Raw genomic sequence first — 13,102 nt, 5'->3', positions numbered from 1 at the left:
TCCTTTTATGATTCTTGAACCAAGTGTTAGCTATGATTATGTTATGCTCTGTGCAAAATTCTATCAGACGGCTTCCTCTTTCATTTCTTCCCCCCAATCCATATTCACCTACTATGTTTCCTTCTCTCCCTTTTCCTACTCTCGAATTCCAGTCACCCATGACTATTAAATTTTCGTCTCCCTTCACTACCTGTATAATTTCTTTTATCTCATCATACATTTCATAAATTTCTACATCATCTGCAGAGCTAGTTGGCATATAAACTTGTACTACTGTAGTAGGAAGGGGTTTTTGTTTATCTTGGCCACAATAATGCATTCACTATGCTGTCTGTAGCAGCTTACCCGCACGCCTATTTTTTTATTCATTATTAAACCTACTCCTGCATTACCTCTATTCGATTTTGTATTTATAACCCTGTATTCACCTGACCAAAAGTCTTGTTCCTCCTGCCTGCGAACTTCACTAATTCCTACTATATCTAACCTTAACCTATCCATTTCCCTTTTTAAAATTTCTAACCTACCTGCTCGATTAAGGGATCTGACATTCCACGCTTCGATCTGTACAATGCCAGTTTTCTTTCTCCTGATAACGACATCCTCTTGAGTAGTCCCCGCCCGGTGATCCGAATGGGGGACTATTTTACCTCTGGAATATTTTACCCAAGAGGACGCCATCATCATTTAACCATACAGTAAAGCTGCATTCTCTCGGGAAAAATTATGGCTGTAGTTTCCCCTTGCTTTCAGCCGTTCGCAGTACCAGCACAGCAAGGCCGTTTTGGTTATTGTTACAAGGCCAGATCAGTCAATCATCAAGACTGTTGCCCCTGCAACTACTGAAAAGGCTGCTGCCCCTCTTCAGGAACCACACGTTTGTCTGGCCTCTCAACAGATAACCCTCCGTTATGGTTGCACTTACGGTACGGCCATCTGTATCGCTGAGGCACGCAGCACGCAAGCCTCCCCACCAACGGCAAGGTCTATTGTTCATGGGGGGGATGTAAAACTATAATAATGAAAATAATAATTTTTTGAAAATATATTGTAGTCTTTCCTTCTCATCCCGGCCGGTAAGTCTTCCCTGACCTGGGGTTCTGGCTGATTTTTCTGAACTCTATCTCTTTTCTTAAACCTCACCAGGTCTTTTTCCTTCAGCCCTCTGCCTCAAGCTTGCCTACATAATACCTTTCTTACATGTGTTCCCCTGCTGCCTGCAGTAACAAGATTTTTTATCTATCCATTTATATTATGTATAATTATAAGTATCAGTACATAACACAACAATACTGTAATGCCTTCAGTAAATTTTGTGCATCACTGAATTAAAAGCAGCTCCACTATAGCCGTACGCAAGGCAAGTGGTCAAGCAGAGAGGGGGTGACATGTAATTTCACAAGTGAGCCTGTCTGTACGCTGTGGTGAAAGGCCACACAACAACAAACCAGCCTGCATAGTATTTCCACAGCACTGAGACACTGAGATGTCGATATGTATGTGCCTGGGAACAAGGCAATGGCACAATGAGAGTGTTATTAATTGCCATAAATACTCTCTCTTTGTAATACAATTATGCACAGTCTGGCAGCACCTTCCACGACATCAGTTCGGTGCAATTATCCATCATATTACAGGCCAGCCAGCAGCCGATACCAATCTGGGCAGCCACCTCCACCAGACCAACTCACAGTTTTATGTCTGCACCTGTAGACTCGGAATGACACAACAGATGAGCCACCCCTAGGCTCTGAGCTCCAATGCATCACCAGACTTCTGCCTTGGAGGGCAGCAGTTCACAACCACGGAGGTATAGCAGCGATCATTACACATTAGGGTGAGTTTCTAAACCAGTAGCAGTGGTTGCCTATGAGAATTCAGTGGTTTATGCAACACTGGCACTGCTCACTAAGGGTCACATAATGCTAACTTAGCCATGCACTGCCAAGTGAGGTAAACAGTGTCAGCAACATGAGACAAGGATATCAAACAGCCATCTTACCCCTGCAACCCTCAGACATCAATGGAAATGCCAGTAGACCACACACCCGAAGAGGGTAAATCTGGGAGCATCACAGCACTTTGACATTGCAGCTCATGGTTAAATAAATTATGTCGTATCTTGCAGCAGAGTTTTCCTAGTCGATCCTGGCCAGCACTATCATCTCCAGGTCCTATGTGCAATATGATTCAGGTGTTATCATTTACTGGACATTAGAATGTTTGTTGTGGGGGGCGGGGGGGGGGGGGGAAGAATGATTTCATAAATGTTTGAAGGGATAATGCAATATCATTAAAAATGGAGTAACACATCTCAGTCCACGTATTTGATCACTTGGCTTCATGAAGTGTGAGTGTGTGTGTGTGTGTGTGTGTGTGTGTGTGTGTGTGTGTGTGTGACTGATTAAGTAGTAAGTTGAGGGCATTAAGTATTTATTTTCTTTCAACAACCATTTGTTCATGTGAACAACACTACATGCTCGCATCACACAGAATATTACAGATTTATGTGGCAAACTGATCAGTTGTTTCTTTTGTATCTAACACAAAGATAATAAAACCAATTCCAGCAAAGAGGTAAAAGAAAATGTGGGACACTATGGAATTATTATCTGTATGGTCACCATAAATAGTTCTGGGGCTAACACTTGGACAAAATTCAATAAGTTAAAATACAGCCATCATTCCAGTTCCTCAAACTCATGAACATTGACGTTGACTGTTGATATTGTAGCACAGACACAGTCCCTTTGACTGTTCAGAGATGTTACTAAACCCACCCAAAGATGTAAACAACCATGCATGAGCAGTGCCTATTAGATGGAGGAGGCCCGACAGCCGATCAGTTCCAGACATTCCACCAGGAAGGAGGTACATGGCTCGTGCTGTCTGTAGTTCAACCATGCCTAGACAGTCAATACCACAGTTTGATCATGTTTGCATTGTTACTTTGTGCCAGGAAGGGCTCTCAACAAGGGAAATGTCCAGGGGTCATGGAGTGAACCAAAGTGATGTTCGGACATGGAGGAGATACAGAGAGAGACAGGAACTGTGGATGACATTCCTCGCTCAGGCTGCCCAAGGGCTATTACTGCAGTGGGTGACTGCTACCAAATGATTATGGCTCTGAGGAACCCTGACAGCAATGCCACCATGTTGAATAATGCTTTTCAGGCAGCCACAGGACGTCATGTTACGACTCAAACACTGTGCAATAGGCTGCATGATGTGCAGCATTCACTCCCAACATCTATGGCGAAGTCCATCATTGCAACCACGACACCATGCAGAACAGTACAGATGGGCCCAACAACATGCTGAATGGACCGCTCAGGATTGGCATCACCTTCTCTTCACCGACGAGTGTTGCATATGCCTTTAACCAGTCAATCACCGGAGACGTGTTTGGAGGCAGCCCAGTCAGTCTGAACACCTTAGACACACTGTCCAGCAAGTGCAGCAAGGTGGAGGTTCCCTGCTGAGTTTGGGTGGCATTATGTGGGGCTGGTGAACGCTGCTGGTGGTCATGGAAGGTGCTGTAATGACTGTACGATACAAGAATGGCATCCTCTGACTGATAGCGCAACCATATTGGCAGCATATTGGTAAGGCATTCATCTTCCAGGACAACAAATTGCTGTATGTTGGTATAACATGCAATGTGTAGTTTTCATAAGCAATAAAAAGGGCAGAAATGATGTTTATCTTGATCTCTATTCCAATTTTCTGTACAGGTTCCAGAACTCTCGGAACCGAAGTGATGCAAAACTTTTTTTGATGTTTGTAATTCCTAAATTAAATTATAAAAAATAAAACTGAACGAATTCCTAAATAAATATATCTAATGTTCTGTTCTCTCTCTCTGTTCATGCTTGTATGACATTGCACTTCATAACATCATTACATCGCAAGTCAAAGCCAACACCTGATACAGTATGTTCAAGCAACCCAAAGCAACACGTATACATGCACAGCTACACTGTCCTGGGCAGCTCCATATTCTTACCTCAGCAGTGTAGTTTCTTTACTCCTTCCATTATTGCACTATTTTCCAGTACTGGAGAGTGTTAGAAATCATTTTAGTGATTTATGTGCCAAACGCTGTGCTGAGAGGTGACAAAGTAGTGAGAAGTGGCACAGACCCAATGTGTTTCACTATTGATGTTTGGTCAATTGTCATGAAATCACTAGATTTAAACAAATACCGAAGCCTTGTTGACAATAAAAGTTGAACACAACCAAAACAAGAGTAAAGAGAGAAAATGAATTCAAAAATAAAATTCCAAATATCAATTTGGTGAAAAATCCTAAGATATTTATGACTTAACACACCACCATTTCTGCCATATGCTTCCATGGTGTTGTTGCAAGTCTTTTAACGTTACCTATCCATTATCTACAAGTTCAGAATCTCTGTTCTTAGTCTAGCAGAGTCCGGCAAGTAGCTCGCTCAGTCCATCTGCAATCAAATTGTGTGGCTACAAGTCCTGTCCAACTCAATTTCATTTTTGTTAGCATTATCAAATTAATCTTCCACTGAAGTCTGTTCCCTGAGCCATTGGTATGTTTTTTCTTATCTTATAGTAATTCCCAATGTGTATCTCCTTATTGCTCGATGGACCACCCTCGAGCGTTTGAAAGGTTTTTTAATTTAATGGCCATGTGCCACTGCTTTACGACAAAACTGGTAACAAACACTGATTGTAAACTTTAATTTCAAACATGTCACAATTTTTAATGTATTTAGGAGCAAAATACAAAACAGGGACTCAGTCCTTTCTGTTTGTCTTCAGCTCTCCATCCAGCTGTAGTCAAGAAGTGATCTGAATAGGAAACCTAAACTGTTCTACGGCTCAGCTGTCAACTTGCACCATTTTCTATTACATGTTTTGTAGGTCTACTTCTAAACTTACTGTATTAAGTTTTTTCATTAGTTATTGAACTCTACCTGCACTACACATTAACAGTGATCCTGTACTATCTTGTGTCTATTTTTTTAGTTACAAACCAGTCTGCAATGCTTCAATGGATGTGGCACTACAATCCTGCAGACAAAGAGAACATTGCAGTGGAAAACAGACAACTTGAAAAGCGGAGAGAAGATGAAGTGAAGCTATTATGGTCAAATGTAGACTATAACAAATACTACATTCCAGAAATGATCACTGGTCTTGAAAAAGTGCTTGTGTTAACTCTGATACAGATCATTTTTAAAAGGTTTGTTCTGTATCTTTGCTAACTTACCCTAACTGCAGTAGACCGTTCTCATACATGAAATGTGAATGTTGATTGTGAAAGAACTTTTCAGCAATAATATTTGGCATACAAGGTGAGGAGAAGTGACTGAACAGTTCTTGATCAACAGAGGGAATCTAGTGTCTGTACTAAATCTTGCAAAGGAGAAGGTGCAGGATAGGGTTCACTGATTTGGCTGAAGTTTTTTGAGTAGTAGCATGTGGATGTCCCTTACAGGTGCCTAAAATATAAAAGGATATTCCTCTCATACTGTCATGCCCTTGATCAATATGAAGAAAGTCAATGATTTTGCTGATGCTCGTCCAAAATGGAAATTCCTGTTATTAAAAATAACATAGTTGCATTCAACAGCTATGAAACATACGAAGGGTTTCAGGGTGCAATGGGCTGCTATGAACAGCTGATGAAGAGAACATTACAACAATGGGCAATAGCAATGCAAGGAGAGGGAAAAAATTTAACAGTGGGAATCAAACCAGAGAGAGAGAGAGAGAGAGAGAGAGAGAGAGAGAGACCAACCACATACCTCTTCATAATGATCTTGTTTGTTAGGTTCAGTGTATAATGTCATATCTCCGTTATTTACTATGAAATTATCATTCATAATTTCAGTAACCTGCTCTGCAATTGCTTGACCCCTAGCTATTTCTACAGGACTCACATAGACAGAAAGATTGTTGGTGATCACACCTTTTTCTTCATAAATTGAGAAAGTGTCATGAAAAGTTGTAGTTTTGATGTTTCCACCCATAACATCACTGGTAGAAGATTCTTGTTGGGTTTCCATTTTCCATTAAAATAATAACTTTTTATGAAAATCACTGCAGACACAACGCAAGACAGCATTCATAACTGTAGAGACCATTACAAAAATGTCAGGCAACAGATACAGCAACGACAAACTATACGGGATTTGAAACAGCTGCCAGAGCCATGTGCTCTGACCCATAGAAGAGAAACAAACAGGAAGGGTAAAGTGAGGATATGACAACAGAATATTGCTACTGAAGGACAGTTGAAATCACAAACCATCAGAAATGTATCATTTAAAATAATTATTCTTTAAATATATTAATTAATTAAAGTAATAATAACTAAATTTAATATATCAAACAAGGAAACTGCAGGTCAGAGTATCAACAATGTAGAAAAAGATGGATTGCTACTTATTGTAAAGGTGAAACATTGTGTTGCAGACAGGTACAATTAAAAGACACTTACACATAAGCTTTCAGACACCATCTTCATCAGAAAAAGATGAAGGGTATAGGTGAAAGTATAGTGCAAGTATACTGTTACATTTAAAGCATTAATTTTAAACAATGAAAACTCCACGCTGGAATATCAACAATATAACGAAAGGACAGAATGCTATTTACTGTAAAGATGATGCGATAAGTTGTAAACAGGCATAACTACATGACATTTACACATTAGCTTTCAACAACAGTCTTTGTCTGAAAAGTAAACACACACACACACACACACACACACACACACACACACACACACACACACACACACATTCATTCACACAATTAGGCACACCTGATGCCCACATCTTGACTGCCATCCGTGGCAGCTCCTGCCAGAATGCAACTGTCACGTAGAAGAGAGAAGCAGCAGTCTGGAGGGGGCAGGGAAAGGGAAGTGAAAGAGATAGCAGTGTACATGTGGGAGGAGAGATAAGCCTGTCTGGCAGGCCATGCAGGGGACTAGGCTAGTGGCAAGTGTTGCTTTGGGAGGCTGTGAGGCAGGGAGTTGGGTGGAAACATGGAGCAAAAAGGGAGAGAAGTGGGGAATGGGAAAGATGGGTGGGTGTGTTGGCAGAGGGTGCCAAACAAAGAGGTTGGGAGACAAGAATAGGGATGAGGTGACAGAATAGAGGAGGTGAAAACTGTTAGATGGAGGGTGTGGGAACGGTATGTTGCCACAGGGTTAGGTCGGAATAACTTCAGGTGCAGAGAATGTGTTGTAAGGATACTCCCATCTGTGCTCTTCAGAAAAGCTGGTGGTGGAGGGGAGGATCCAGATAGCTTGGGTTGTGAAGCAGCCATGAAACTCAAGCACGTTATGTTCAGCTGCGTGTTGCGCCACAGAGAGCTCTACTTTGCTCTCGGCCACAATTTGGCGGTGGCCATTCATCCTGGTGGACAGCTGGTTGGCAACTACAACAATATAAAAAGCTCTGCAACAATCACAGCAGAGCTCATATATGATGGTGGCTGCTGTCACAGCAAGGCAGCCTCTGAAGGGATATGATAAGCCTGTGACAGGACTACAATAGGAAGTGCTGGGTGAGGGACTGGGCAGCTCTTGCACCTGAGCCTCCCACAGGGATGTGATTGGGATTGAGAGTGGTACAATAATGGACTATAATGCTGAGGAGGTTGGGTGTGTGATGGAACACTACTTTCAATGAGCTTTGAAGTATCTTGGGTTGGATGTACGTCATTTATCATTAATTTTATGTATATAAATGAACTGTTTAAACATATTTACATTTTACAATTAATAGATTAACATTGTGAGGTCCTTTGATATAGCTTATGTTGATATCCCCCTCACCCATCCACCCACCCCCAAAATACAAAATATAGTAGTCCCCTTAGTGTTATTTGAGAGGAATAGGCAATGTGCCATTACCAGATTTCACCATCTTCCTTCATTTTCAGACTCATCCATGATAATGCAAGGCATAAACACAAATAATACAGCACAAAAAAGAAACAAAAAGAATCCTAGACTAATGCAGGATAAAATTTCAGTTTGAATAAGTGACTGTATTAGTTACAAGATACAACTAGTTTTCAAAGAAAAAAGATGAAACTACAAAGTCTTCTCCTCCACCCCCCCCCCCCCCCCCCCCCATTCTCCTCCCTGTCAGAGCCTTTTAACCATACATTGTATTTGTAAAATATGGTAGAAACAGATGAAGCATGTTTCTTTGCTATGATAAGTCTGTACATGTTATCTGTCTTTACTGGAGATAGCACCTCTCTTTTCTTCATCAAATAATTACAAAAAGAGATCATGTTTCTTTCAAGCACAGGTTAGTACTTGATTCACAAAGAGGCTTAACATACCTGCTTTTAAAAACATGATCCACTTTCTTCTTAACAGTACCCAGTCTTTAGGGAATCCACAAGCAAATCTGTTTTTAATGAAGTGTGGTAAATCTGGAATAGAAGCCAAAATGGAAATGTCAATGAATGTTTTTCAGATATTTTTATATAAAAAACCTGATTAATGTACTAATGGCAAAAATTCTGACTATTTCTTTCACTGAAATCAAACATATCGGGTTATTACAAATTAAAAACAGTATAAGTTGTGGGAATACAACACTTCCGCATGAAAAGCTTAAAGCAAACAGAAAAAAAGCAAACAAGAATATCACAAAAAGAGCTTACCAGTTAGACTAGTTTAGTTCAGAGCTAGGTACCATCAGTTTGATTAAAAGTTGCTAACAAGGGGCTCTTGAGGCTTGGGGCAGTCAGGGCAGGAATACTCACATTAGTTGGTTGGTTGGATTTCATCACAATTTCAAGTGTTACATGGTGCTTTTGTGCCTGAAGAATTCTCTCATAGATTTTACAGATGTGAGGCAGCAGAGGGAGTGGGGCTGAAAGGGGGGGGGGGGGTGAGGGGGAGTCAGGAGCTTCCAGGATTATTAACTGGCTTTCCTTGTTTTAAGATTGCTATTACCCATGTCTGCTTCCAGATGTTAATGTGCTGGTTGAAGATGAAGCAATTTACAACGAGTTCAAGCACCCATTGTTATATTTTAGCTCCAAAACACTTAATTTGTTGTACTAGAATATCATATAAGTCTTTGAGCCTTCTTCACTTTGCTCCTGTTAAGCACCCTGTTTGGCTCTTCTGTACTGAAGGAGTTCCAAGTATTAGTATTTCTTCTTCTTCTTCTTCTTCATTGTTCCTATATATTTTGAAGTATAATTTGGAGGATTTCAGTCTAGGTGTGCTGTTTTCCAGGAGAGCCTGGCTATTTGGCTGGCAGTGGTAGGAACATCCTCCTGTAGAGTATGAAGTGTTGCAGTTGAGATATCTCAAAGATTCAATTGCTCTTCCCATTTACAGTTCTTCCATTGCCTTTCTAATACAACTTGCTGTTTTGGCAATCTGTACTGAGTTGATTAACAGTTAGCTAGTACTACCTGTATGCACAAAGTGGTTAGCTTTAAATAGTTATACATATCTTTATAGCTTGTGTTCCATTTCTCATGATAAACCCTTGAGCTAATTGCACCTACAGCCTCTTGGAATGGACTGTCTTAGAACTTTTTTGCTGGTGTTATTTCAGTACTATTTTATCTATTATGCTATGGAACATCTTCTGGTTTGCTTTCTGGATTTTATACCTGCGTGAAAATCTGACATTTGCAGATGAACATGTACATTACTTGAAAAATATTTTTCCTGTTTTGGTTGTTTGATATAGATGTGCAACATATTTTATGCTCCAAGTTGTAATCTCTTCAACATCTCGGATTTTTAAATGACACAGGGAGTTTGACACTGTCAATACGTTGTAAGTGGTTTGTTTCAATCCACTGAATAATGACCTCCCCATTGTTATAATCTTCGGAGTGGCCCCTTAAGTTTCTGTAACTGCTCAATCCAGAACTAATGGCAGACAAAATTAACTGAATGTTAAGTCGTTGATGTTGTTACCAGAGAAATACATACCTGCTTCATTTTCAATAATATCTTAAGTAAATCTTCCAGAGATCTGCAAAAGGTATGACCCTACAAGCCATCAAGTTTCTATTCTGATAGGTTCTTGAGGACAGAGTTATCTCTATACATTCCCATTTTATAAACTCCATACAACACTGTTTAATGTATACATGATTATTTCTAGCTGTTATGAAAAGAATGTTGGGTGGGGGGCTATGCTCAGTGCCTACATTTGAGGCTCTGACATAAATGTTCAGCTGGAATTTTCAATGGTCATAGAATGAGAAATTCCACGTTTGTGCAGGATTAGAAAATACAAGACAAAAGTACTTTTCTGAAACTCTTCAGCTGATACTGCACTGACAGTGGTGACTTACTACTGTATACTCTATTCTTGAAAAGTATACACGGCAGACTATTTCAATTTCTTTTCCTTTGCCAACTGCTGAAACAGGAACAATCGGATTGACAAATTCACACAAATAGATTATGTATCTACAGTGTTTGCTCAATTATGAAGATAAAATAGGAGAAGGCAAAGAAAACATGGACCACGGCGTACATATTTACTTTGTGCTACACTTTGTTCATCATACGACCAAACTTGATGCAAACAAATACAAACGCGATGATTAGTCTGCAGCCATAGAACATGTACACTGGTGTTCTTACTCTCTTGGAAGCAGGTCCTACTTATGTATTAGATATCCTATTGCTAGGTTACTGTAAATGAAACTTCAAAATCTTCTGTTGTATTAACTGCCATCAACATACAAGGATGGCTTGAAAAGTTCTTGGAACGGAACAGAAAAAAGTACTTATATCACCAAAACTATTTTTATTTTTCAATGTACTCTCCTTGTAGATTAATGCACTTGGTCCAACAATGTTCCAGTGCCTTGATCCCCTCTCAAAAATGAGTTTCCTCAGGCCTGCAAAATAGATGTCAACTCTGGCTATCAGTTCTTCATTTGAAGTGAAACTTCGTGCTCCAAGAAAAATTTTCACTTTTGGGAAGACATGGCAGTCTGATGAAGAATATCAGGTGAATAAGGCAGGTGTGGCAACAATTCATACCTCAGTTCATGTGATTTTGCCCTGGCAACGGCACGTGTGCGGGCGCGCATTGTATTGATGGAAGATGACTTTCCCTTAATAAACCTAGCCTTTTTTGCAAAACTTTTATTGCAATTGGCCCAGGAGGTTAGCATAGTATTCTCCAGTAATTGTTTGCCCAGTGGGTAGATAATCTACAAACAGAATTCCCCTTCCCGGTGAAGCGATAGTCTTTGCTTTCTTTGCTGGTGGAGAATCAACGTGTTTTCACTGCTTTGACTGCTGTTTTGTCTCTGGGGTATAGTAGTGCACCAGAGTTCCATCTGTGGTCACAAACCGGTGCAAGAAATCTTTTTCATTTCTGCTAAAACAGGCCAAACATTCTTCCAATATGTCCATCCTCATGCATTTTTGAACCAGCATCAAGAGTCGCGGCACACATCTTGCAGATAATTTTTTCATTTCTAATTATTCAATTAAAATGTGATACACCCTTTCAGATGACATTTGGCAAGCACAAGCAATTTCACACACTTTCAATCGGCGATCCTCGATGACCATTTTGTGCACTTTTGGAATGATTTCTGGAGTAGTGACACATCTTGGATGACCACTGCGCAGATCATCATCTAAGCTCTCCTGACAAAATTTAAATTCAATTGTCCACAGTTTAATATGAAGGAGCAGAGGCTGCCCCCCACCCACCTTCCTGCCCCCCACCATGTATTCTGGAAATCACCATGAATGTTGTTTCCTTTCATACCTTTCTTTATGAAATACTTAATCACTACTTAAATCTTGATTTTTTTCTATCTTCACAAATCACTATGTGGAAACAACAACAAAGCCACATCACTGCCACAGCTCTCTTCCAAAAGCACTGATGTGGCATGTGTTTACATGCAACAGTACAATGAATATCATGTAAACAACTCGGGCAAGCGGTGACCTCTCGTAATGATTCTGAGAAATTTGCATGCACGCTACCCTCATATTTCTTAAATACAACTCAGCTCTGTAGTTTTTATTGCAAAAATTGTGTACCACCACAGTCTCTGTACACACTAGTTGTACTCTAATTGTTGTGCTGTTAATACACACATCAAAAAAAGTTTTGCATCACCTTGGTTCTGAGAGTTATGGAACCAGCACCAAAAATTGGAATAGAGATCAACATAAACATCATTTCCGCCCTTTTTATCGCTCATGAAAACCACACGTTGCTTGTTGTATCATCATACAGCGAGACCTTCAGAGGTGGTGGTCCTGACTGCTGTACACATTGGTACCTCTAACACCCAGTAGCACGTCCTCTTGCATTGATGCATGCCTGTATTCGTCATTGCATACTATCCACAGGTTCATCAAGGCACTGTTGGTCCATATTGTACCTCTCCTCAACAGCAATTCGGCACAGATCCCTCAGAGTAGTTGGTGGGTCATGTTGTCCATAAATCCCGTGTCTTGTTCAATAGGGTTCATGTCTGAAGAACATGCTGACCACTCTAGTCAAGCAGTGTCATTATCCTGAAGGAATTCATTCACAAGATGTGCACAATAGGGGCGTAAATTGTCATCCATGAAGATGAATTCCTTGCCAATAAGCTGCTAATATGGTTGCACTGTGGGTCGGAGGATGGCATTCACGTATCATACAGTCATTATGGCGTCTTCCATGACCACCAGCGGAGTACGTCGGCCACACATAATGCCACCCCAAAAGTTCAGGGACCTCCAGCTTGCTGGACAGTATGTCTAAGGCATTCAACCTGATCGGATTGCCTCAAAACAGGCCTTCAATAGTTGTCTCGCTGAAAGCATATGTAACACTCAATAGTGAAAAGAATGTAATGACAATCCTGAGAGGTCCATTCGGCATGCTGTACCGCGATGCATGGTGTCATGGTTGCAAAAATGGACCTTGCCATGGACGTTGAGACTGAAGTTGCGGATCATGCAGCCTATGGCGCACAGTTTTAGTCGTAACATGACATCCTGTGGGTGCAAGAAAGGCATTATTCGACATGGTGGTGTTGCTGTCAGGGTTCCTCCAAGCCATAAACCGTAGGTAGCGGTCATCCACTGCAGG

The 13,102-nt window shown here is 40.6% G+C and overlaps 1 protein-coding gene across 1 annotated transcript in view; it reads right to left on the bottom strand.

Moving 5' to 3' along the window:
• Positions 1 to 13,102, bottom strand: part of LOC124719849 — a 259,540-nt gene that overhangs the window by 158,477 nt on the left and 87,961 nt on the right. The window contains exon 4 of the mRNA XM_047245034.1: positions 8,343 to 8,435. Within this exon, the coding sequence (XP_047100990.1) occupies positions 8,343 to 8,435 (93 nt within the window). The remainder of the gene's footprint in view (positions 1 to 8,342; positions 8,436 to 13,102) is intronic.

This window comes from Schistocerca piceifrons, chromosome 11, assembly GCF_021461385.2.
Source record: "Schistocerca piceifrons isolate TAMUIC-IGC-003096 chromosome 11, iqSchPice1.1, whole genome shotgun sequence".
Taxonomy (NCBI): Eukaryota; Metazoa; Arthropoda; class Insecta; order Orthoptera; family Acrididae; genus Schistocerca; species Schistocerca piceifrons.
Note: the sequence above shows the minus strand (reverse complement) of the source record. Positions and strands in the feature narration are given on the sequence as shown.